At 34.9% G+C, this 23,361-nt stretch overlaps 1 protein-coding gene across 1 annotated transcript; it reads right to left on the bottom strand.

Moving 5' to 3' along the window:
• Window positions 1-1,144: 1,144 nt before the first annotated feature.
• LOC120175700 (probable zinc metalloprotease EGY2, chloroplastic) lies at window positions 1,145-19,917 on the bottom strand. The gene is made up of 11 exons (XM_039182279.1): window positions 19,793-19,917; window positions 19,551-19,614; window positions 19,222-19,365; window positions 13,653-13,826; window positions 13,274-13,348; window positions 13,083-13,188; window positions 12,892-12,985; window positions 12,272-12,425; window positions 11,427-11,634; window positions 2,038-2,198; window positions 1,145-1,354 (listed from the first exon to the last, which is right to left on the bottom strand). Exons 1-11 carry the CDS (start codon window positions 19,861-19,863, stop codon window positions 1,145-1,147), a joined length of 1,461 nt encoding a protein of 486 aa, XP_039038210.1. The 5' UTR covers window positions 19,864-19,917.
• Window positions 19,918-23,361: the final 3,444 nt, after the last annotated feature.

Genomic DNA, 23,361 nt, shown 5'->3' on the forward strand with positions numbered 1-23,361 from the left:
CTAGTTAGAATGTATTTTTCTTAGAAAGTATAAAAGGTTTCCTAAGAAGATAAAATATATCGATATTTATATCACTTTGTACGTATTATTATTGTTTGATATCATATTATTGTGAGCAAAATTAACACTTATAGTAATCTTGTAGATATGTTACCCAAGTCACTTCCTACAACTAAATTTGAACACTGCTTGGACTTGATCGACATTTATTATTAAAAAATTGTCCCTCATAAGGGAGTTCGTGGAAGAAGTGGAGAATATATTTTCTAGGTGGAGAACTTATTTATTGAAGTGAAGAATTATTTTTGTTGAATTTTAGTGTTTCATCAAATTTGAGTTTGTCTCAAATCCTTTACACTATCAGAATTTGTGTCAATGTGGAAATTGCTAGATTTTGACTCAAATTCAATGTGACATAAATTAATTGAAAGATAATTGAGAAAAATAAGAAATTTAGTTTGATTAGAAGAATAAATTATGTTTTATTTTATATAGAAAACCAACTTTAAGTATATCTCTGCTATAAATATGTTTCCTTTGTAATCAATTATATATCCCTATAAATAGATATTGAGATTAAGGTAAAAGTTTAAATTTTCTTCCTTTCATAATAATAAAATCCTTTTTTCTCTGTGATTTTTCACATAAGAATTTTTCACATAAATCTTAATATTATTTTTATTTTACTTGCAATGTTGTTCCGCTGTTATTGTCATTTTCTAACAATAAGTAATTAGTTTTGAGAAAATAAGAAGTGTATACCCTCAAATCCAAACATTTTATTAAATACGAATTTGAGAATCATGAACCAATTGAATGCTTTAATAAGCACAAATTTTTGCACACAAACCATGATAGTGTTGAATAACAAGAAATACTAAGATTTATAAAATATATAGTGATTAGCAGCTATTTATTTCAGCTGAAAATGGTTTCCACCAGCTACCTTATGTCGCACTTGGAAAATAACTAGCCATCAGTCTCTAAATTAGTCATTCTAAATCCTTGCATGTAATAACAATAGCTTTACAAAACAATTTGTATGATCATTAAAAGGCATTTCGTATCTTCCAAAGAAAGTATAATCCAAAGTTTGATTCTATAAACTAAGTATTATATGAACTATAAATCTGTAGTAATGGAGTCATAATTGAAAGGGAATGGATCCCAATATCAAAACTAAAACTCCAAGTGCAACATACTTGTTATCAGGATCAGTGATTTCCTCCGACAGTGGTGCAATGGGCCCTCTTTGCAAGATGAATATGAGAACTACCCAGTAAAACGCCACATCGTTGAACAAAGATGACAATCCCAGCAGAGCAATGGAGAGCGATGTGAAGCGAGTTGAAGCCTGTTCAATTAGAAACTTGGTTATTCTCTATATCCTAAAGGAGGTATATATCATAGCCAATATGGGCTTAGGTGGTGTTTAAAGTCTGTCTGGCATTAAAATTTTAAGGTATAATGCTAAAATTATCCTCCAATGTTTACCAAAATGGTTATTGTAACCTCTATTCTTTTTTTGTTGTTGAACATTTTGGCCCCTAATATTTCATTTTGAGATAAAAAGGCCGCTTCGTGGATGGACACCGCCAGTTAACAAACGGTTAATGCTCCAAAATAAGAGTCTTTGAGTTGGGGACCATAATGCTCTAGAAAAAAAAATGGGTCAAATTAACTATTCAATCAAACTTTAGGGGCTTTTTTGCCTAGTGTAACATTAGGGGCCAAAATGGTTAAAAAAAGAATAGGGGGCCAAAATGACTAATTTAATAAACAATGGGGGCTAATTTTGACATTATGCCAATTTTTTTAAATTATGTTACGTGAAATCGGGTTTAAATATTATATTTGATATGGGTATATTCATTTATCCTACTTGAAATAACAGTCTGATTCTCATGTCTCGGGCATATTGAAGCTTTCCCAAACACAACTTTCAAATTTGAATATACCTGCAGCAGATATATACCCATATCCGACATTCATACGTAACATAACCTAATTCATTTGCTTTAACTAGAAATGAAGTACCTTTCTTCCCCATATAGAAAAGGAGATTCGGCCCCCATCTAGCTCCCCTGCAGGGATGCTATTGATGGCATTAATGAGAAGTCCAGCCCATGCCCAAATTACAAGTGGGTTAACTGATATAGGAGTGCCTTCCTTCAGTACATCACCTAGAAGCAGCTTTGCTTTAAAAGGAGAGAAATGTCACCATCAGAATACATCAAATGATAACTTGATAGCTGAAAAGAATATAATGCTTGAGATAGGGAAGAACATGACTGCAAATGCACCACAAGATAGGGAACAACATATATATTCCTATGTTATTTGATTCTGATATGAGTGTCAGATATCGGTATGCTCAACTGTTTACAAGTTTTTCATAAAATTGAATCGAATCTGTATCGGGCATAGGTATTGTAACCCTCCAGACCGATGCGGAGGATCCGATCCGATCCGGGAAGTCACATTAGGGCCACCGGAGTGACCCACTGTAAAAATAGCGGAAAATTTAAAACTTTTATTGAAACATGTAACTTATAAAATCAGTTGTCACTATTTAAAAATAAAACAGATTTCCAGACTCGTATATAAATCAAAATACAACTACATGCCCCCTAATCACATGTACCATTCTCTGCAACAACGCCAGAAAAACTCCCTTACTGAAGTCGATAGATGCACTGATACAATTCTTTTAACCTGAAAAGGTGAGTAACAGAGTGAGCTTCGAAAAGCTCAGTACTACAGAACTACCAGATGATGCTGAAGAACGTGCAGATACAGATAAACATACATATCCTTATTATTTCCAAACATTTATAGATTTTTATGCTGAGCAAAGATCCTACTGATATTTCAGATGGTAACGGACAATGAGCTTTCAGTTCAGACAAATATTTCGGATGACTGAGTTCAAGAGATCAGAATAGGTTATCTAGTGTGCTCCCAAAAACCATGTAACTTTTCAGATCTTTTAAAACATATATATATATACCCCCATCCCAACACATCATAATGTGTAGGTTCCCCAGAACCATACATCCAACCCAACACATCATATAAGGCCCTGAGCACAAAGCCCAGGAACCTACGAAACTTCTTCCTTCAACAATACCCCCCAATTAAAACATTTTCCGTCCGTAAACGGATATATCAAAAATCAAAACATAAATCAGGTCAAGTATCATATCAGAAATCAGGTCAAGTAAAAGATCAGAATCCATGTCAGATATCATATCAGAATCCATGTCAAGTATCAGATCAGAATTCAAATCGAAAATCAGATAAATATTCATGTGAGTAGGGAACACACCAGAGTTTACAGGTATTATTTAGAGGTATTGTATCAGGCAGAGAAACACAGTTCTTCAGTATGTCGATAGAATGTTGGAATTTAGAATCACTATTGGAAGAGTTCATTAACTGACAGAATCATCAGTTATTCAAAATGTGAATTATCAGGATATTATCTTATTCGGACAGTTTTCAGAAGCTGTACGTAATCAGAAGGGTATTCAGAATCCTATACATCCATGTCAATTGATCGGATAATCGAACAACTTGAGAACAAAGATTCAGAACCTTAACAATCTATGTCTACTGGTCAATTCATTTTCCTTCTAAGGTATTTACTCTTTAATACCACAAATTCTTGTCCGTAGACCATTTTCGGAATCAACGCTGAATAAATCTTCTAATGTCTTTATTTCATTTCCACGTTTCCACAATATCATGGAATGCTGACGAACTTGATTAATTTGTTCATAACCCATTGTAATTGTACACTACGTAAACTCATCAGAGTTTCCAGACTTATTCAAATCACTTATTAAATCCTCAATCATTGAGGTTACCTAGTTCATTTAGCAGTTATGTCCATTCCAGTTACTTCAGGATTTTCCAGAGTAATTCAAACGTTCCTGAATTTCATATACTTGTTGTACTTCCATTCCATTCAATTTGGTCTCTGTGGTTGATTTGTCGAACAAACGTCCAATTCTTAGTATTGAATACGATCTAGAGCTGAGCTGAGCTGAATACTTCCAAAATTTATCATCGAGCCAAACTTGAGAAGACGAATACATGTTCCAGTAATATCTATGCCATTCAGGTATTGACATAGCTTTAGGGTTGATCTACTCACTTAAACTATTTTCCATTACCTTTAAAGGTAGTCCAATACCTATGCTTACTTGGATTCCTTAATTAATCCAAGACATTTACTTAATATAGGCCATAAGGGTATTTTTGTCATTTTGGTTTTCAATTTTATTCCAATCATAACAGAGCTCAAGGATATCCCATCATTCCTGAGCTTGGTGATATTCTTGGGTCATTTTCATTATAGGGGTAATTTGGTTATTTTACAGATCCACGGTATTTCAATCCTTTTCCTCCATCCGGTCTTATTATTTAATTCCAATTTATCATCTATTCCAGTCCGTTCGAACAATTTTGATAAAAGAGCACCCTCCGATAAATTGTTCTTCAGGTATTTACTCCTAACTCGGATATTTTCGGGTCAAGTGCATTCTCGGATTTTACAAACGCAATATTATGAATTTTTCTTTACAAAGATAGAATATTAATAATTAACATTGTACTTAATCGAGTTAAGTACAAATCCTCAAAGTGCTTTCTCCTTCAGAGTCAACTCTGACTATTTTACCTCTCAAGGGCATTTTCGTAATTTCTTAACCAGATAATTTCGATATTAGCTCTTAACGAAAATAATATAATATAGAGATCCTATGATTAATTGCTTCCTCGAATATTCTTTGATCTTGAAAAGATTCCTTAAAAGATTTCTAGTATCTAGTATAAACCTTCTTGGGGTTAAAAATCGGTTATCCATAATTTCCAAGTAAAACTAACATTTCTTATGCACATCAATAGTTTTAGCAGATCAATAATTCTTTTCAGATTTATTAATCCACTTCCAGGGACAATTCTTGTCATTTTCCAACATAAGGGTAATTTTTTAATTTTACCTAATCAAAATATTCTCATAATTTATCATCTAAGTACCTTTAATGAGATAAATTATAATCTACATATCCATGGTTGATTCTTTTATCACTTAATTCAAGAACTTGTAATTTAATTCCAATTGTCCTCCAATTTCTTATAATAGTAATCTGAGCAATATTCAGTTACCTACTTTCTACCGTATTCGTATCTAGTGTAGATCTTCATTAATTATACATATGAGACCATACATTTCCATTCATACATTTACCAATACCAATATGTTCTATAAAGCATAAAGAGGTAGTAAAGTATTACCTCGATTTCCGTGCAATACTGATCGACCATAAAAATTCCATTCAAACGCCTTTGATCTTCAATTCAACTTCCAATAATTCCTCATATACATATTAACATAAATTATATCAGAAACGGAGCTTAATTGCGATAAACGGATCGAATCGGGTGATAAATCAGTGAAAGACAGCTTACCGGGTTCGAATTTGGCGAAAGGGACTTCAGATTCGGATTCAGGACGTCGAAAGCATAAAATATGACTTTTTCAGAAATTTGGAATTTTCGGTCAAAATCAAAGTCAACAGGTTTAACCGGCAATTTCGAGGCCTTCGGGTCTGAATTTCGAAAAACGGATTGCGGAATCGGATTTGGAACGTCGAAAAATGTCAGGATAGATATGCTCGGTCAAAAACAAAGGTCGTTTAATGCCCGGTCAAAGCCCGTCAAAGTTTTGGTCAACAGTGGTCAACGTCGGTCAACGGTTAACGGGTCGGGTCGGGTCGGGTCAACGGGTCGGGTCGGGTTGTGATCGGTCAAACCGGTCAACTGTGCACCAAAACCGGTCAAACCGGTCACTTTTGTCTTCCCCACGCGCAGTGACGGCGCTTGGGGGCGCGTAAATAGTGCCCTGATATCGGAAAATTCCCTAAAAAATTCTTAAAAATTATTTTAAGCGATTTAAATATACTTACAAAGCTCGGTTCAAATTTTTGAACGGCGGAGAACTCGATTTCAACGAATCAGAAACTTTGACCGCTTCACCTCCACACGCGCCACCGCCGCTGGAGAAAAGGGAGGACACTGGTGGACTCGGAACGGCACAAGGAACACGATGGTGCGGGAGGTGTCGTAAGCAGATGACCCGATCGTAGTGAATCGATGAAAAACCAACTAAAACTGAGTTATTAACGACGATACTTCCGACTGAAATTCACGACGAACGACGATGATTCACGACGAAAGGTTTGAGGGGTTTTGTTCCTCGGTTGACAACAAACACGATGGTGGTTTCAGCTCGTCGATCGGAGGTCGAACGGCGAGTAGATCGGAGTTCAAAGAGGGGTTGATGAAGAGGAAAATCTGGAAAAATTTCCAGAAAACATACGGGGAGAGATTTATAATTCTATCATAAATAAAAATGGCTAAATCATGGGTTTAGCCACTGAATTTCCTACACTCTTTAAAACGGTCTGCCAACTTTGAAATCTTATAATTTAATCCTCGATTTCTTCTAAAAATACCAATTAAATTCACCAATTTATATTTTCTTAAATTTAGCCCCTAAATTGGGGTGTTACAATTCTCCTCTCCTTAAAAGAATTTCTTCCTCGAAATTTATTCATGTCACATTATTGCAGAAATAAAACTTCCATCAACTCTTCCATATCTTCAAGTAGCTTTTACAAAAGTACGTGTTCTCTACTAATCCTTAATCAGCTGAGCATACATTCTTATCAGAACTTTTCCTTGTTTCAATAAAAGAATCCGAACAAAAATTCCCTTGAATAATCAATTTAGTCTTTGTCACGAGAATCGGCTCATAAAGCAGTAGCATATCCCAATTTCATTTCCGAAGTCGGGTCAAAATTTCTCATATGAATAACTCTTATATGGCTCGTGAGGTACTTCATAGCGTTTAGACAGATGTTACTGGTATTCCTTTTTGTACAAGTATAACCTTAACATATAGACACTTCGGTTTATTCGTTACAGATAGGGACTCAGCCCTGGAGTTTCGGCTCAGAGAGGTACGATTGCAGTCTAGGGGCATGTATTGATCAGACATATTTTGACATTCGACCGGCCGGTCTATCTTAAAATTTTTTGACTCAAACCATAGCTCTGATACCACTAAATGTAACCCCCCAGACCGATGCGGAGGATCCGATCCGATCCGGGAAGTCACATTAGGGCCACCGGAGTGACCCACTGTAAAAATAGCAGAAAATTTAAAACTTGTATTGAAACATGTAACTTATAAAATCAGTTGTCACTATTTAAAAATAAAATAGATTTCCAAACTCGTATATAAATCAAAATACAATTACATGCCCCCTAATCACATGTACCATTCTCTGCAACAACGCCGGAAAAACTCCATTACTGAAGTCGATAGATGCACTGATACAATTCTTTTAACCTGAAAATGTGAGTAATAGAGTGAGCTTCGAAAAGATAAGTTATACAGAACTACCAGATGATGCTGAAGAACGTGCAGATACAGATAAACATACATATCCTTATTATTTCCAAACATTTATAGATTTTTATGCTGAACAGAGATCCTATTGATATTTCAGATGGTAACGGACAATGAGCTTTCAGTTCAGACAAATATTTCGGATGACTGAGTTCAGGAGATCAGAATAGGTTATCTAGTGTGTTCCCAAAAACCATGTAACTTTTCAGATCTTTTAAAACATATATATATATACCCCCATCCCAACACATCATAATGTGTAGGTTCCCTAAAACCATACACCCAACCCAACACATCATATAAGGCCCTGAGCACAAAGTCGAGGAACCTGCGAAACTTCTTCCTTCAACAATACCCCCCAATTAAAACATTTTCCGTCCGTAAACAGATATATCAAAAATCAAAACATAAATCAGGTCAAGTATCATATCAGAAATCAAGTCAAGTAACATATCAGAATCCAAGTCAAGTATCAGATCAGAATCCATGTCAGATATCAGATCAGAATCCATGTCAAGTATTAGATCAGAATTCAAATCGAAAATCAGATAAAATATTCATGTGAGTAGGGAACACACCAGAGTTTACAGGTATTATTTAGAGGTACTGTATCAGGCAGAGAAACACAGTTCTTCAGTATGTCGATAGAATGTTGGAATTTAGAATCACTATTGGAAGAGTTCATTAACTGACAGAATCATCAGTTATTCAAAATGTGAATTATCAGGATATTATCTTATTCGGACAGTTTTCAGAAGCTGTACGTAATCAGAAGGGTATTCAGAATCATATACATCCATGTCAATTGATCGGATAATCGAACAACTTGAGAACAAAGATTCAGAACCTTAACAATCTATGTCTACTGGTCAATTCATTTTCCTTCTAAGGTATTTACTCTTTAATACCACAAATTCTTGTCCGTAGACCATTTTCGGAATCATCGCTGAATAAATCTTCCAATGTCTTTATTTCATTTCCACGTTTCCACAATATCATGGAATGCTGACGTACTTGATTAATTTGTTCATAACACATTGTAATTGTACACTACGTAAACTCATCAGAGTTTCCAGACTTATCCAAATCACTTATTAAATCCTCAGTCATTGAGGTTACCTAGTTCATTTAGCAGTCATGTCCATTCCAGTTACTTCAGGATTTTCCAGAGTAATTTAAACGTTCCTGAATTTCAGATACATGTTGTACTTCCATTCCATTCAATTTGGTCTTCGTGGTTGATTTGTCGAACAAACGTCCAATTCTTAGTATTGAATACGATCTAGAGCTGAGCTGAGCTGAATACTTCCAAAATTTATCATCTAGCCTAACTTGAGAAGACGAATACATGTTCCAGTAATATATATGCCATTCAGGTATTGACATAGCTTTAGGGTTGATCTACTCACTTAAATTGTTTTCCATTACCTTTAAAAGTAGTCCAATACCTATGCTTACTTGGATTCCTTAATTAATCCAAGACATTTACTTAATATAGGCCATAAGGGTATTTTGGTCATTTTGGTTTTCAGTTTTATTCCAATCATAACAGAGCTCAAGGATATCTCATCATTCTTGAGCTTGGTGATATTCTTGGGTCATTTCCATTACAGGGGTAATTTGGTTATTTTACAGATCCACTTTCAATCTTTTTCCTCCATCCGGTCTTATTATTTAATTCCAATTTATCATCTATTCCAGTCCGTTCGAACAATTCAGATAAAAGAGCACCCTCCGATAAATTGTTTTTTAGGTATTTACTCATAACTCGGATATTTTCGGGTCAAGTGCCTTCTCGGATTTTACAAACGCAATATTATGAATTTTTCTTTACAAAGATAGAATATTAATAATTAACATTGTACTTAATTGAGTTAAGTACAAATCCTCAAAGTGCTTTCTCCTTCAGAGTCAACTCTGACTATTTTACCTCTCAAGGGCATTTTCGTAATTTCTTAACCAGATAATTTCGATATTAGCTCTTAACGAAAATAATATAATATAGAGATCCTATGATTAATTGCTTCCTCAAACATTCTTTGATCTTGAAATGATTCCTTAAAAGACTTCTAGTATCTAGTATAAACCTTCTTGGGGTTAAAAATCGGTTATCCATAATTTCCAAGTAAAACTAACATTTCTTATGCACATCAATAGTTTTAGCAGATCAATAATTCTTTTCAGATTTATTAATCCACTTCCAGGGACAATTCTTGTCATTTTCCAACATAAGGGTAATTTCGTAATTTTACCTAATCGAAATATTCTCATAATTTATCATCTAAGTACCTTTAATGAGATAAATTATAATCTACATATCCATGGTTGATTCTTTTATCACTTAATTCAAGAACTTGTAATTTAATTCCAACTGTCCTCCAATTTCTTATAATAGTAATCTGAGCAATATTCAGTTACCTACTTTCTACCGTATTCGTATCTAGTGTAGATCTTCATTAATTATACATACGAGACCAAACATTTCCATTTATGCATTTACCAATACCAATATGTTCAATAAAGCATAAAGAGGTAGTAAAGTATTACCTCGATTTCTGTGCAATACTGATCGACCATAAAAATTCCATTCAAACGCCTTTGATCTTCAATTCAACTTCCAATAATTCCTCATATACATATTAACATAAATTATATCAGAAACGGAGCTTAATTGCGATAAACGGATCGAATCGGGTGATAAATCAGTGAAAGACAGTTTACCGGGTTCGAATTTGGCGAAACGGACTTCAGATTCGGATTCAGGACGTCGAAAGCATAAAATATGACTTTTCGGAAATTTGGAATTTTTGGTCAAAATCAAAGTCAACGGGTTTGACCGGCAATTTCGAGGCTTTCGGGTCTGAATTTCGAAAAACGGATTGCGGAATCGGATTTGGAACATCGAAAAATGTCAGGAAAGGTATCCTCGGTCAAAAACAAAGGTCGTTTAATGCCCGGTTAAAGCCCGTCAAAGTTTTGGTCAACAGTAGTCAACGCGGTCAACGGTGGTCAACGGTCAATGAGTCAACGGGTCAACGGATCAACGGGTCGGGTCAACAGGTCGAGTCAGGTCAACGAGTCGGGTCGAGTCAATGGGTCAGCGGGTTGGGTCGGGTTGTGACCGGTCAAACCGGTCAACTGTGCACCAAAACCGGTCAAACAAGTCACTTTTGTCTTCCCCGCGCACAGTGGCGGCGCGTGGGGCACGGGAATAGTGCCCTGATATCAGAAAATTCTCGAAAAAATTCTTTAAAATTATTTTATCGATTTCGAGATACTTACAAAGCTCGGTTCAAATTTTTAAACGGCGGAGAGCTCGATTTCAACGAATCGGAAACTTTGACCGCTTCACCTCCACACGCGCCTTCACCGCCGGGGAAAAGGGAGGACACCGGTGGACTCGGAACGGCACAAGGAACATGATGGTGCGGGAGGTGTCGTAAACGGATGACCCGATCGTCGTGAATCGATGAAAAACCAAATAAAATCGAGTTATTACCGACGATACTTCCGATTGAAATTCACGACGAACGGAGATGATTCACGACGAAAGGTTTGAGGGGTTTTGTTCCTCGGTTGACAACGAACACGATGGTGGTTTCGGCTCGTCGATCGGAAGTCGGACGGCGAGTAGATCGGAGTTCAAAGGGGGGTTGATGAAGAGGAAAATCTAGAAAAATTTCCAGAAAACATAGGGGAGAAATTTATAATTCTCTTCAAAATAAAAATGACTAAATTATGGGTTTAGCCATTGAATTTCCTACACTTCTTAAAATGATCTGCCAACTTTGAAATCTTATAATTTAATCCCTAATATCTTCCAAAAATACCAATTAAATTCACCAATTTATATTTTCTTAAATTTAGCCCCTAAATTGGGGTGTTACAGGAATCCAACGTGAGTACTTTAAGAAAAATTAAGAGTCGGGGCAATAGAAATCCTTACCTACACCAACAGCAAGAAATGATTCATGAAACACAGAAGTATCAACAACAACTCCAATACCATCACTAGGAGGCAAGATGAAACCTAGAAGGAATAGAACAAAACCCAAAGAAAAGCCAGCCAAAGGTCCAGCTGCTGCAACCTTGAGAAGGGCCTCACGATTGGGTACAATATTTTTTATCCTTGTTATGGCACCAAAAGAGCCTATCTGCCATCAAAGACAGTCCAATAGACGTAGCACATTCATATTCATAAAACATCCACATCCAGTAGTTCAGAAAAAGTAGGGAAAACGGTTGCAATTTATGAATTCATAAATAGATACTGTAATCTTAGGAAGCAAAGTGATACTGGTGTCGGGTAAAAAGGATATTTTTCGTACAAACTCCTTAAAAAATTTCTGCTTATGTGTTTCACTAAATAAATTAAAGAGGTTAAATGCTTTGGGATCTACATGGTATTGAAAAAATTGGAAATGTAACACGGAGTGTTCATTGATTCTTTATTTTTCTTTTAGCATCTGTATATCCAACACTCATGTACAACATACATTTGGATATGGAAATGGAAATATGACCCTCTACGGATCCTCCAAATATATGGAAAAAATTGGGAAAAAGTTGGACATACTTGTATGAAACAGATACCCATATCTGACGGACACACACCGTTTGAGTAATGAAGATAGAAAGTAAGGTAAAGGTATATAGTATTGTTCTTATCTATGATTTCCTCTCTAGATTGCAACAGAGATATATGGTGCTGACTAATAGGAACTCAAAAGAGAAAGAAAAAGAGTAGTTTGTTTTGAAACAAAGGATAATGAAAAGAACCATATATATCACCTGCCAACTTGGAACAAAGAACGGGACACCAAGCTTAATTTCTGTGCTCTTTGATACTAAGATGTGGCCCAATTCATGTGCCCCCAGAAGAAGTGCAGTAATAAAGGCACCAGGTAGACCATTCGATAACAAGTTGAGATTGTCAAATGTTGATCTGGACCATTAACAATACCATAGGCAGTAATGAAATAAGACAAACTGAATTATCTGATAGAAAATTATCATAATTCTAAGAAAAGGGAAGCAAAGAAAAAAATCGGAAACAATCAACTCAAGTATAACTAGAACTGAGAAAACAATAACAATAGAAAGGAGTCCTCACAGCAAGGGAGAACGAGAGAGAAGAATATTAGTCAAGAAATCTAGGAATGATGTGCCAAAGAAAAATAAACTTACAGTGACAAGTCTAATGTACTATTCACCATCTTAAAATACTCAAACAAAATGATCAATCAAATAGGTATTTATGAGCTTGCTACAAGTTAAAAATATTATAATCAGAAGGGAAAACAGCTTAAATAGTAGCAGTTTTGTCTTGCTTATGTTTTGGTTATGATTCAAATAACACATCACTGTTAATGTTTAAGATTTCAGAGTGAAAAATTGATAGAAAAGCATACAATAAGTTGGACTGCAGTGCAGGCACATTCCGAAGTTGTAGCTTAAACACTGCAACCAGACCAAAAGCTCCAGCTGCTAACCACTCAGGGACAGCTGCAAAAGGTATACTTTAGTCTTATATACAATTATTTTGACGTATGACATGAAATGGTGTTAAACTTTTGAATAACATAATACCATAGCCAATTACCAGTTGTCTCTGGTTGCAAAGTCGTTTGAGGAACAACAACTGCCACTGGTTTATCATCCTCTGGATTGATAAGAAGGAAAAGCTTATATTCATCACCAAATTTGTTCTGTGTATTTGTTTAGAAGAAATTAAATATAGAATCAGCCATTAACCTCCTGGATAGTACAACGGAAGAAGCAGAGTTAGCATACCTGCATCCTAGTTGATATCTTTTCATAACTTCTAGCAGCCTGTCCTCGCAAATTACCTTTGAATAATACTCCACCCTATCAAATATGACAGTAAACAAGAACATAAATGAGAAACAAAAATAAAATTGCCTATTGTATTCTGTTATCTTATTATCAAGGACAATATACATCACCTATCAGAAGAGAAGTTCAGCCTATAACTATGTTTTTAAATGTTATTATCTCTATGGAAATGTCTTCAATTTAAGTTGCAGAAGATAACTGCATATGAGGCAACTTTACTTGCTTTCAGCCCCCTCAGAATCATCAGATGCATGTTTGAAAGGAATAAAAAATGAAGGATTAAGGAAGCCTAGAACTATCCAAATAGCTAACACACCTCGTAGGGTTCCTGGCTCGTCACAAAGAAGGTATCAAATGCAAATACTTGATCCTTAAGAATGTCAATGGTCTCCTTGGGAATCCTCATTGATTCATCCAGTTGCTGTGGCTGTTCAGGAAACAAGGGAAGATGTAAAAGAAGCAGGAAAAGATTTTTCATGTAAATTCCAGTTTAGTAAGCAATACGGCATCACGATCACCGTCACACCTGGCAGAGGCGATCCACTAAATGTAACACCCCAAACCGATACGGGTAGCCCGATCCGATTCGGGAAGTCACATTAGGGCCACCGGAGCGACCCACCGTAAAAATAGCGGAAATTTTAAAACTTTTTATCAGAACATGTAAACTTATAAAATCATTTATCACTATTTAAAAATAAAACAGATTTCCAAACTCGTATATAAATCAAAATACAATTACATGCCCCCTAATCACAAGTACCATACTCTGCAACCACGCCGGAAGAACTCCCTTACTGAAGTCGATAGATGCACTGGTACAATTGTTTAAACCTGAAAAGGTGAGTAATAGAGTGAGCTTTGGAAAGCTCAGTAATACAGAACTACCAGATGATGCTACATGACATGTAGATAAATGGAAAGCCATATAATTTCCTTATTGAATCATATGTATACCAGCTTGCAGAATAATTTGGGGTTCCCTTAGAAGTTCATCGAGTAGAAGCCATGAATCTCAGTTCATAAGAAACCTTTCAAAGTATGACATTTTTAGGAGATCGAATAGGATGTCTAGTGTGTTCCAACAGTATAATAAAATCATAATAGATACAAATCATAGTCCAGTAAATCTCACAATTTCGTAAAAGAGTTTAACTTTTGAAAATCATAGTTTAAACCCTTTTCTGGTACACCATCAGTAGTTCCCAAAATTATTTTCCATATAGCTTACTTTATGCACATAGCAAAAAGAAAGCCGACTTAAGGATAAGCTATGAAGCTTGTATCCTTAAGCCCAAGTCAATAAGTCCATATAGCTTACCCTAAGCACACAGCAAAGGAAAGCCGACCTAATGAAACATCTTGGGGCCCTCAAGAGTCACATTAGGCCCATTTAGCTTGATCAGAGCTATTCCATCGTAATTCAATTCCAAAATTCAATTGCACCGTGACATAAATTCCATAAATCCAAAAACATGGTAATCATATACCATTTCAAAACAAAAATTAGATAGCAGCCATATTCCATAAATTGTCACATTAAATTGGTGCATCCATAAAACAATAACCAATGAATTCGGTGTACCACATATTAAAACCAATAAAACAGTTCAGTAATAAGTAGGGAACACACTAGAGAATCCCAGTATTTCCAGAGGCCATTGTAGTTATCATTTTGGATAACATGAAACTTATGAAATTTGATCGAATTCCTGGAACAAGGTCCTATTGAGGAGAATCGATTACTAACCGATCTAGCCAGACATTTAATGTTGATACATTAGAATCCCACTATATTTTCATGTGCTTTAGGAAAACGTTCAGGAACCTTTATACATAATAATTCTAAATTCAGATTTACTGCGAGGGATTCCATTACCCAAACAATCAGGGGTATTCAGGAATATACTTTAAATTCATAGGATTTCAGCCCAATTGAACTAAATGAGATATTCAGAATCTTTTCCATCTGCGTTACTTGTTTTTTTTTTCAAACATGACCGAAGTGATTTTAGATGAAATATAGTTTTTTCAAACATGACCGAAGTGATTTTAGATGAAATATAGAATCGAAGATTCAAGTCATTTACAATCTACGACTATCGATCATATTATCAAACAACTCGAGTTACACAACTCTCAAACTGATGCATGTCAACAAGTCAATTCATTATCCTTCCAGTGTATTCACTCTTTAATACCATAGTGCAGATCCATAGATCATCCCCATAATCATCACTGAATAAATCTTCCAACGGTCTTTATTTCATTTCCACGTTTCAACAATATCAGGAAATACTGACGTACTTGATCCATGGCTCATAACCCATAATGACAATTCATCATGTAAGTTCAACAGTGTTTCCAAACTCATCAAATCACCTATTTAATCCTTACTCATTGATGTTACTTAGTTCGTTTGGTAAGCAAGTCTATCCTGATTACTTTAAAGTTTTCCAGAATAATTCAGACGTTTTTGAATTTCAAATACACGTACTACATTTCATTTCAATTTATTCATATAATAAAGTCATTCTGGTATTCGTGGTTGATTTGACTAACGACTACCCACTTATTAGTACTGTATGCGCTCTAGAGTTGAGCTGCGCCAAGTACTTCCAGAATTATCATCGATCCAAATTTGAGCAGATGAACAAACATTCAAGTGATACTTATATCATTCAGGTAATGATATAGTACTAACGTTGGTTAATCACTTAAGTTGCGTTCCACAACTTTTACTGGTAGCACAACATCCATGTTTATTTGGATTTCTTAATTAATCCAAGACATTTACTTATTCTAGGTCATAAGGGCATTTTGGTCATTTTGGTGCTTAACATTTTTTTCTATTCATTTCAAAGCTTGAGTATATCCATTCATTCCTGAGCTTGGTGACATTCTTGAGTCATTTTCATTCCAGGGGTAATTTGGTCATTTTATAATTCTAGAATATTTCAATCATTTCCTTCCATCCGGTCTTATTATTTAATTCAATCTTATCATTTACTTCAGTCCTTTCGAACAATTCTGTCAGCAGAATACCTCCAATAAATTACTCTTCAAGTATTTACTCCTTATTCGAATATTTTCGGGTCAAGTGTCTTCTCAGATTTTACAAACGGAATATTATAAATTTTTCTGTACAAAGATAAGATCTTAACAATTAAATTCGTACTTAATCGAGTTAAGTACAAATCCTCAAAGTACTCTCTCATTCAGGGTCAATTCAGACTATTTTATCTCTCAAGGGCATTTTCGTAATTTCTTAACCAAATAATTTCAATATTAGCACTTAACGAAAATAATTATAATTTAGAGATCCTATGATCAATTGCTTTCCCGAACATTCTTTGATTTTGAAATGATTCCTTCACAAACTCTCATAGGATTAAAATCGGTTATCCATAATTTCCAAATAAAACTAACATTTCTTATGCACATCAGTAGTTATATCGGATCAATATGTCTTTTCAGAGTTATTAACCAACTTCCAGGGGCAATTCTTATCATTTCCAACTAAAGGGTAATTTCGTAATTTTACCATATCGGAGTATTCTCATAATTTTTCATCCAAGTATCTTTAACATTTAACCCTTGATGATATAAAATATAAGTTACAAATCCAGAGCTGATTTCTTTATCACCAATCACAAACTTGTAATTTAATTCTAACAATGATCAATCTCTTATCTTAGTCATTCGATCCGTATTCAGTTACAGAATTTCTACCACATTCATATCGAGTGAATAAATTATTCAACTCCACAAAAGTGACCAACATTATCTTATTCATGCATTTACCAATATCAACATGTTCCATAAAGCATAAAGAGGTAGTAAAGTATTATCTCGATTTCCGTGCAATACTGATCGACCATAAAAATTCCATTCGAATGCCTTTGATCTTCAATTCAACTTCAAATAATTCCTCAGATACATATCAACATAAATTATATCAGAAACGGAGCTTAATTGCGATAAACGGATCAAATCGGGTGATAAATCAGTGAAAGACGGCTTACCGGGTTCGAATTTAGCGAAACGGACTTCGGATTCGGATTCAGTACGTCGAAAGCATAAAATGTGACTTTTCAGAAATTTGGAATTTTCGGTCAAAATCAAAGTCAACGGGTTTGACCGGATATTTTGAGGCCTTCGGGTTCTAATTTCGAAAAACGGACAGCGGAATCAGATTTGGAACGTCGAAAAATGTCAGGATAGGTATACTCGGTCGAAGTCAAAGGTCGTTTAATGCCCGGTCAAAGCCAGTCAAAGTTTTGGTCAACAGTGGTCAACGACGGTCAACAGGTCGAGTCAACGAGTCGGGTCGGGTCAACGGGTCGGGTCGGGTAAACGGGTTGGGTTGTGACCGGTCAACTATGCACCAAAACCGGTCAAACCGGTCATTTTTTTCTTCCCCACGCGCAGTGGCGGCGCGTGGGGGCGCGTGAACAGTGCTAAAATCCCGAAAAATTTTCTAAAAATTATTTTGAGCGATTTCGAGATACTTACAAAGCTTGGTTCACAATTTTGAACGGCGGAGAGCTCGATTTCAACAAATCGGAAACTTTAACCGCTTCACCTCCTCACGCGCCGCCGTCGACGGAGACCAAGGATGACACCGGCAAACTCAGAACGATGCAACGAACACGATGGTGCGGGAGGTGTCGTAAACAGATGACCCGATAGTCGTGAATCTATGAAAAACCAACTAAAACCAAGTTATTACCGACGATACTTCCGACTGAAATTCACGACGAACGGCGATGATTCACGACGAAAGGTTTGAGGGGTTTTGTTCCTCGATTGACAACGAACACGATGGTGGTTTCGGCTCGTCGTTTGGAGGTCGGACGACGAGTAGATCGGAGTTGGAAGTTGGGTTGTTGGAGAAGGGAAATCTGAAAAATATGAAACCTGCGCACGGGGAGGAGCTTATAATTCATCATATATAAGAAATGGTTAAATCATGGGTTTAGCCACTGAATTTCCTGCACTTTATAAAACGGTCTGCAAACTTTAAAACTTTACAATTTAATTCCCAATGTTTCTTTCAAAATATCAATTAAATCCGCCACTTTATAATTTCTTAATTTTAACCTCTAAATTGGGGTGTTACACTAGTAACTTTGTTAGCATCAACATCCTGTATCGAACATACTTCTGATGTAATAAAGGTCAAACAAGCTATGAATTGACGTTTTGCAGAGTGCAAAAATTGGAAGGTGAATGTGGGAGTCGTTACTAAAATACTTCGCATTGTAGGTATTGCAGGAGCCAGAAATGATGCTTACATTCAGAGGTAAGCTTCGGATGGATATGTATCTGGAAAGGACATGCTCAAATTTTCTAAGTTTTTCCAGATATTTGAAGGTTCCGACTCCCATACCAATATTCAAAAACAACATAATGCTAGTTATAGCTATAGCTAAATTACTGTCTAGCTTTCAATTGGATGATAGCAAGTTCATCATGATAGAGAAATGAGATTAAAAATCAGCCATAGTTAAGAATTTAAGGCGATGTACATGAAATCTAACAAAGTGGCCTGAAAAAAGCACAGTAGCATGATCTTCCATTGAGAACAGGCCCGGCAAGTTTGGAATTGATGGATCATACAGACATGAGCAAGACACACACGAACGATGTAACACTAACACAAGATGAATAGCAAGAATATTTCAAATTTTATGCAACAATATGAATTATTAACATATCAAAATCAGAATAAATATATATTTTCTTAAACACAACTATAACACATGAAATACTCGAGCACGCTTAGAATACCATCTCTAGTTGAGAATTAAGTAATGTAGGACCTTGCCTATTGCCCTATTCTATCACTATACGAATACTATCACTGAATAGAAATTTAATACCTGGACAGCACCTTGAGTTGGAGTTTCTGCAACATTGTTGCTTATTTGATTGGCATTTATGGGTTGCGAATCAATCTGGGAATCGTTTTCCTTTACAGAATCAGTAATTGCCGGCTTTTCTCCACTTTGATGCTTATCTTCCTCCTACATACGTACATCAAATATCACGTTGAGTTCATTCAAAAAGTAGAAGTATGATTGGCCGAGGATAGCTCCTACCTTCACGGATAGATTTACAAGTGAATAATGCAATAATTCCAAAAATTTATCAACATAGAAAGCAATAAATATTTTCTTAATGGAACTAATTTTAGTGACAAACTAATTACCTCGTCACTATTACTATCCGGTTCAGTTTCTGTGTCAGTTACTCTACAAAAAAATTCTCTTCTCCTGCAAAATCTATAAGGGGAAAACAGAATTAATTCAGTAATTTTTCTTCTCAAGCATAAATATTTTTAAATTAAATTATAAGGAAAAGAGCTACCTGGAGATGCCAGTAAACTTCAAGTTCCTTAAACGAAACCGTTGCGACTTGGCAAAGCTCGAAAAAGGCAACAAAGGCTAAAGCCGAAGATCACAACAATAGCTACATTGAGATAAGACACCAAAGTTGAGGCGGAAACTTGCTGCTAAATTCATTTTTATCTTATTTTTTGTTAATTAAATCCAAATTCCTGAAAATGAGAATTTAATTCAGTTCCATTGGATAAATTCAAAGCATTTTAGGGGAAAATTAGTTTCGCAGCTTTTGGGAAGACACCAAATTTGGGTTTTTTATTTCTTCCTAGTCTTATCCGTTTTTCCGTTTCTTGGAAGGAGTAACCGCGAGAGGACCGTATTTTTGCGAATTAAAAAGCCAAACCTATGGGACCAATTGTCTTCAGACACGTGTATTCTCAACTTACGTGGACTGTTTTCAGTGGCGTCCTACTTGACGCAATCTTGAGCGGGAGATTGTTTAACAATATCTTAATTTTTTAAAATATATATATTTAATATAAAAACAATTGCGTAATTTATACTTAAAATATCTTTAAGTTTTTAATGTTTTCTTTATTATACTTTTAGATATTTAACGTTAAAAATTTATTAAGTAACATGTGTCACATTTTGACTTTTAAAAAATATAAACGTGACACATGTTACTTAACTATTTTTCTAACAATAGTCATCTAAATTTTGGAGTAATTTACACGACTTCTATTTTTTATACGTTTTTATTAATGAAAATTATGGAGGTTTAGAACTAGGGTAGCGGAATAGTGTTGCCTTTGTTTAGGTTTTAACCCATTTTATTTATTCCTTATCGTAGCTTACTATCATTGACTTCAGTGCATCATTTTCTTCATGTTTCATCTTTTTAAATTTTGTCGGGTCTTACGTTTCTGTCTATTATAGAGATTTTTATGTAGGGATTTATTTGCAGGGATTAGGGGTCGGAATAGGCCAGGCCGGCCTATAAGGGCCTACGGCCTGGCCTGTATAAAGCCTGGCCTGGCCTGGCCTATTTAATAAAAAGGCCAGGTCAGGCCTTTTTAAAAGCTTATTTAATTAAACAGGCCAGGCTTAGGCCTATTAGAAAGCCATATAAGCCTGATAGGCCGGCCTATTTAGAGTGACTACTTTGTAAAATGCACTAAGTTAGAGTGACTTAATAGAGATTTTACTCTAAAATTAATGACTAAACTGAAAATATTAAATGTTTATTGTTAAACAGGCTTTTTAACAGGCCAAGCTTTTAAACAGGCCAGGCCAAGCCTAAATAAAAGCCTTTGACAGGCCAGGCTCAGGCCTACAAAAATCATTGTAGGCCAGGCCCAGGCCTATTAAAGCCTGGCCTGGCCTATTCCGACCCCTAGTAGGGATTACTTCCCATTTACAGACTTCCTATTTACAGACGTGCATATTGAATACTGCATTATTAACACTGTTCAACTATGTATTTATTTATTTAATTATACATACATTGCATTCTATCTTTATTTTTAATTTCTGAATGCCAGAGATCTTACACAGAAGTCGCTTTTAACCTTGCGTTGGGGCAGCCTATTACCCTACTTCCCCTTACTCTATTATATATGAAAATATGGTTTTGTTGTTGTTTTGTAGTCATCTAAAAAAGTATAACGAAAATAATTTTAGATACCTATTTTTAATAAAATTATTGTTTAGACACTAAAAATCAATTTTTGAATATAATTAGTCGTTTATTAACCTCTTCATCCTCTTCTCTTCCCCTTCTGATATTTACATTCTCCGTTGCCTTTAGCTCTAACGATGAAACATACATCATGTCGTAACCGTCTTTCGGTTGGGCCCCGGAATTGGGCTTCGACTTGAAAAATGTGATTGGAGTCGCCACCGATTATTTATTTTAAAAAATAAATAGGTTAATCGGATACCTTATATCTTACCTGATCTGCGTCTTACCAAAGATATGTCGGATTCGGGAGTCGGTTACGGTCAAGGAAGGATTAGCACCCTTGAACCGCCCTTTCGGTACTACGTAATTTCCAGTTGTTTTTAATTAAGAAAATCGAAAGTTAAAATTTAAAGGTAACATATGATCCAAAATTACTTACCTCCGATCAATTTGAAAGAGTACCCTTAAAAAGTCGAGAAACACGTTAAAGGAAAAATGAAATAAGAGTAAATGAAATAAAGAAAATAGAAGGAAGAAATAAAAAAAATGATGAAAAACTAAAAGAGGAATAAAAACATATAATTATTAAGTGCAAAATAATAATAATGATAATAAGTAGTAAAATAAAAAACGCAATTACACCAAAAAAGTAAAAAAAGAAAGTCAAGGTTTGGTGAAATATAACTGTCGGGAAGGAAAAAAACGACAAGGAGTGGGACCGTAATTAATAAATGAGTGTGATGTATCCCTATAATATAGTAAGAATGAATAAACAAAAAATATTATGATATATATATATATATATATATATAATAAATATTATAACGAAAAAAAATAATTTAATAAAGTAAAATAATAATAATGTAATATAATATAAATACATGAAAACAAAAAAAATAAAGAAGTATAAAATATAAAAATATAATTAAATGTATATATATGCATATGTTTAAAAAAAGTAAAAATAAAAATAAAATACAATAAAAAATATACATATAATGATAATAATAGTAGCAAAAGAGAAAAATATATTTATATACGTTAATAGTGCAATAATAATAAATATTATAATTATAAATATATATATATATATAATAACTTTAAAAAACATTAAAATAATATTAGAATAAAAATTATATATATATAATTAATAATACGATTTATCAAAAAGAAATAAATAAAAATATGAAAATAATACATAAGGGATCGTTCATCGGCGGCAAAACTTTCCTTCGTTTTAAATATCCTAGTATTTTTCCAAAATGGCCTCGGGGTTGTGTAGATCTAAAAGAAAAAGTTTCGAACGACAACCCCTTTTCCTCGGCCAAAACTATTTTTTTAGCACAAAGACGAATAACAACACATGCAAGTGAAGAAAAGAATGCGAAAGGTAAAAGCTTTCACCTTTTATTGCTCATGAATTGTTTACAATAGCTTCAAAACAATCTATTTGCTCGTATTTTTTTTGGTAATTTCGTATGCCAATCGTGTGTTACAATAGTGTTGTGGATCCTATCTTTAGGAGTTTAAAACATAGCAAAATTCTATCCTATTTTTAGGAGTTGAATCCTAGCAGAATTCTATCCTATTTTTGAGAGTTTGAATCCTAGTAGGACGAAAAAGGTGTGTTGACAGCTGCCCTTCTTTGTCCATAGTCGTGTAACGGGGATAGGGCAAAGATTGAAAAACACACTTTTCGTTCGGTGGAGTTGAAAATTGACTCTGATGTTTCAATTACTCCCTGTCGAATTGAGTTACGGATGACTCCTCCGTCGTGAAGTCGAGTTCATCTGGAAGCTTCTGAGCACTATATCCTTCGTCGTGAAGTTGGAATCGAACTCAAAGCTTTTGGCGAGTGGCCTTTGAATCGTCTTCTAGATCAAGATACTTCGTCGTGAAGGTGAAACTTGACCTGAAGACTTCGGTGTTGATGCGTTACAGATGACTCATTCGTTGTGAAGTTGAGTCAATCTGTTTGTGAAATTGGAATCGTA

This window comes from Hibiscus syriacus, unplaced genomic scaffold (assembly GCF_006381635.1).
Source record: "Hibiscus syriacus cultivar Baekdansim isolate YM2019G1 unplaced genomic scaffold, ASM638163v2 tig00112215_pilon, whole genome shotgun sequence".
NCBI classification, from domain to species: Eukaryota; Viridiplantae; Streptophyta; class Magnoliopsida; order Malvales; family Malvaceae; genus Hibiscus; species Hibiscus syriacus.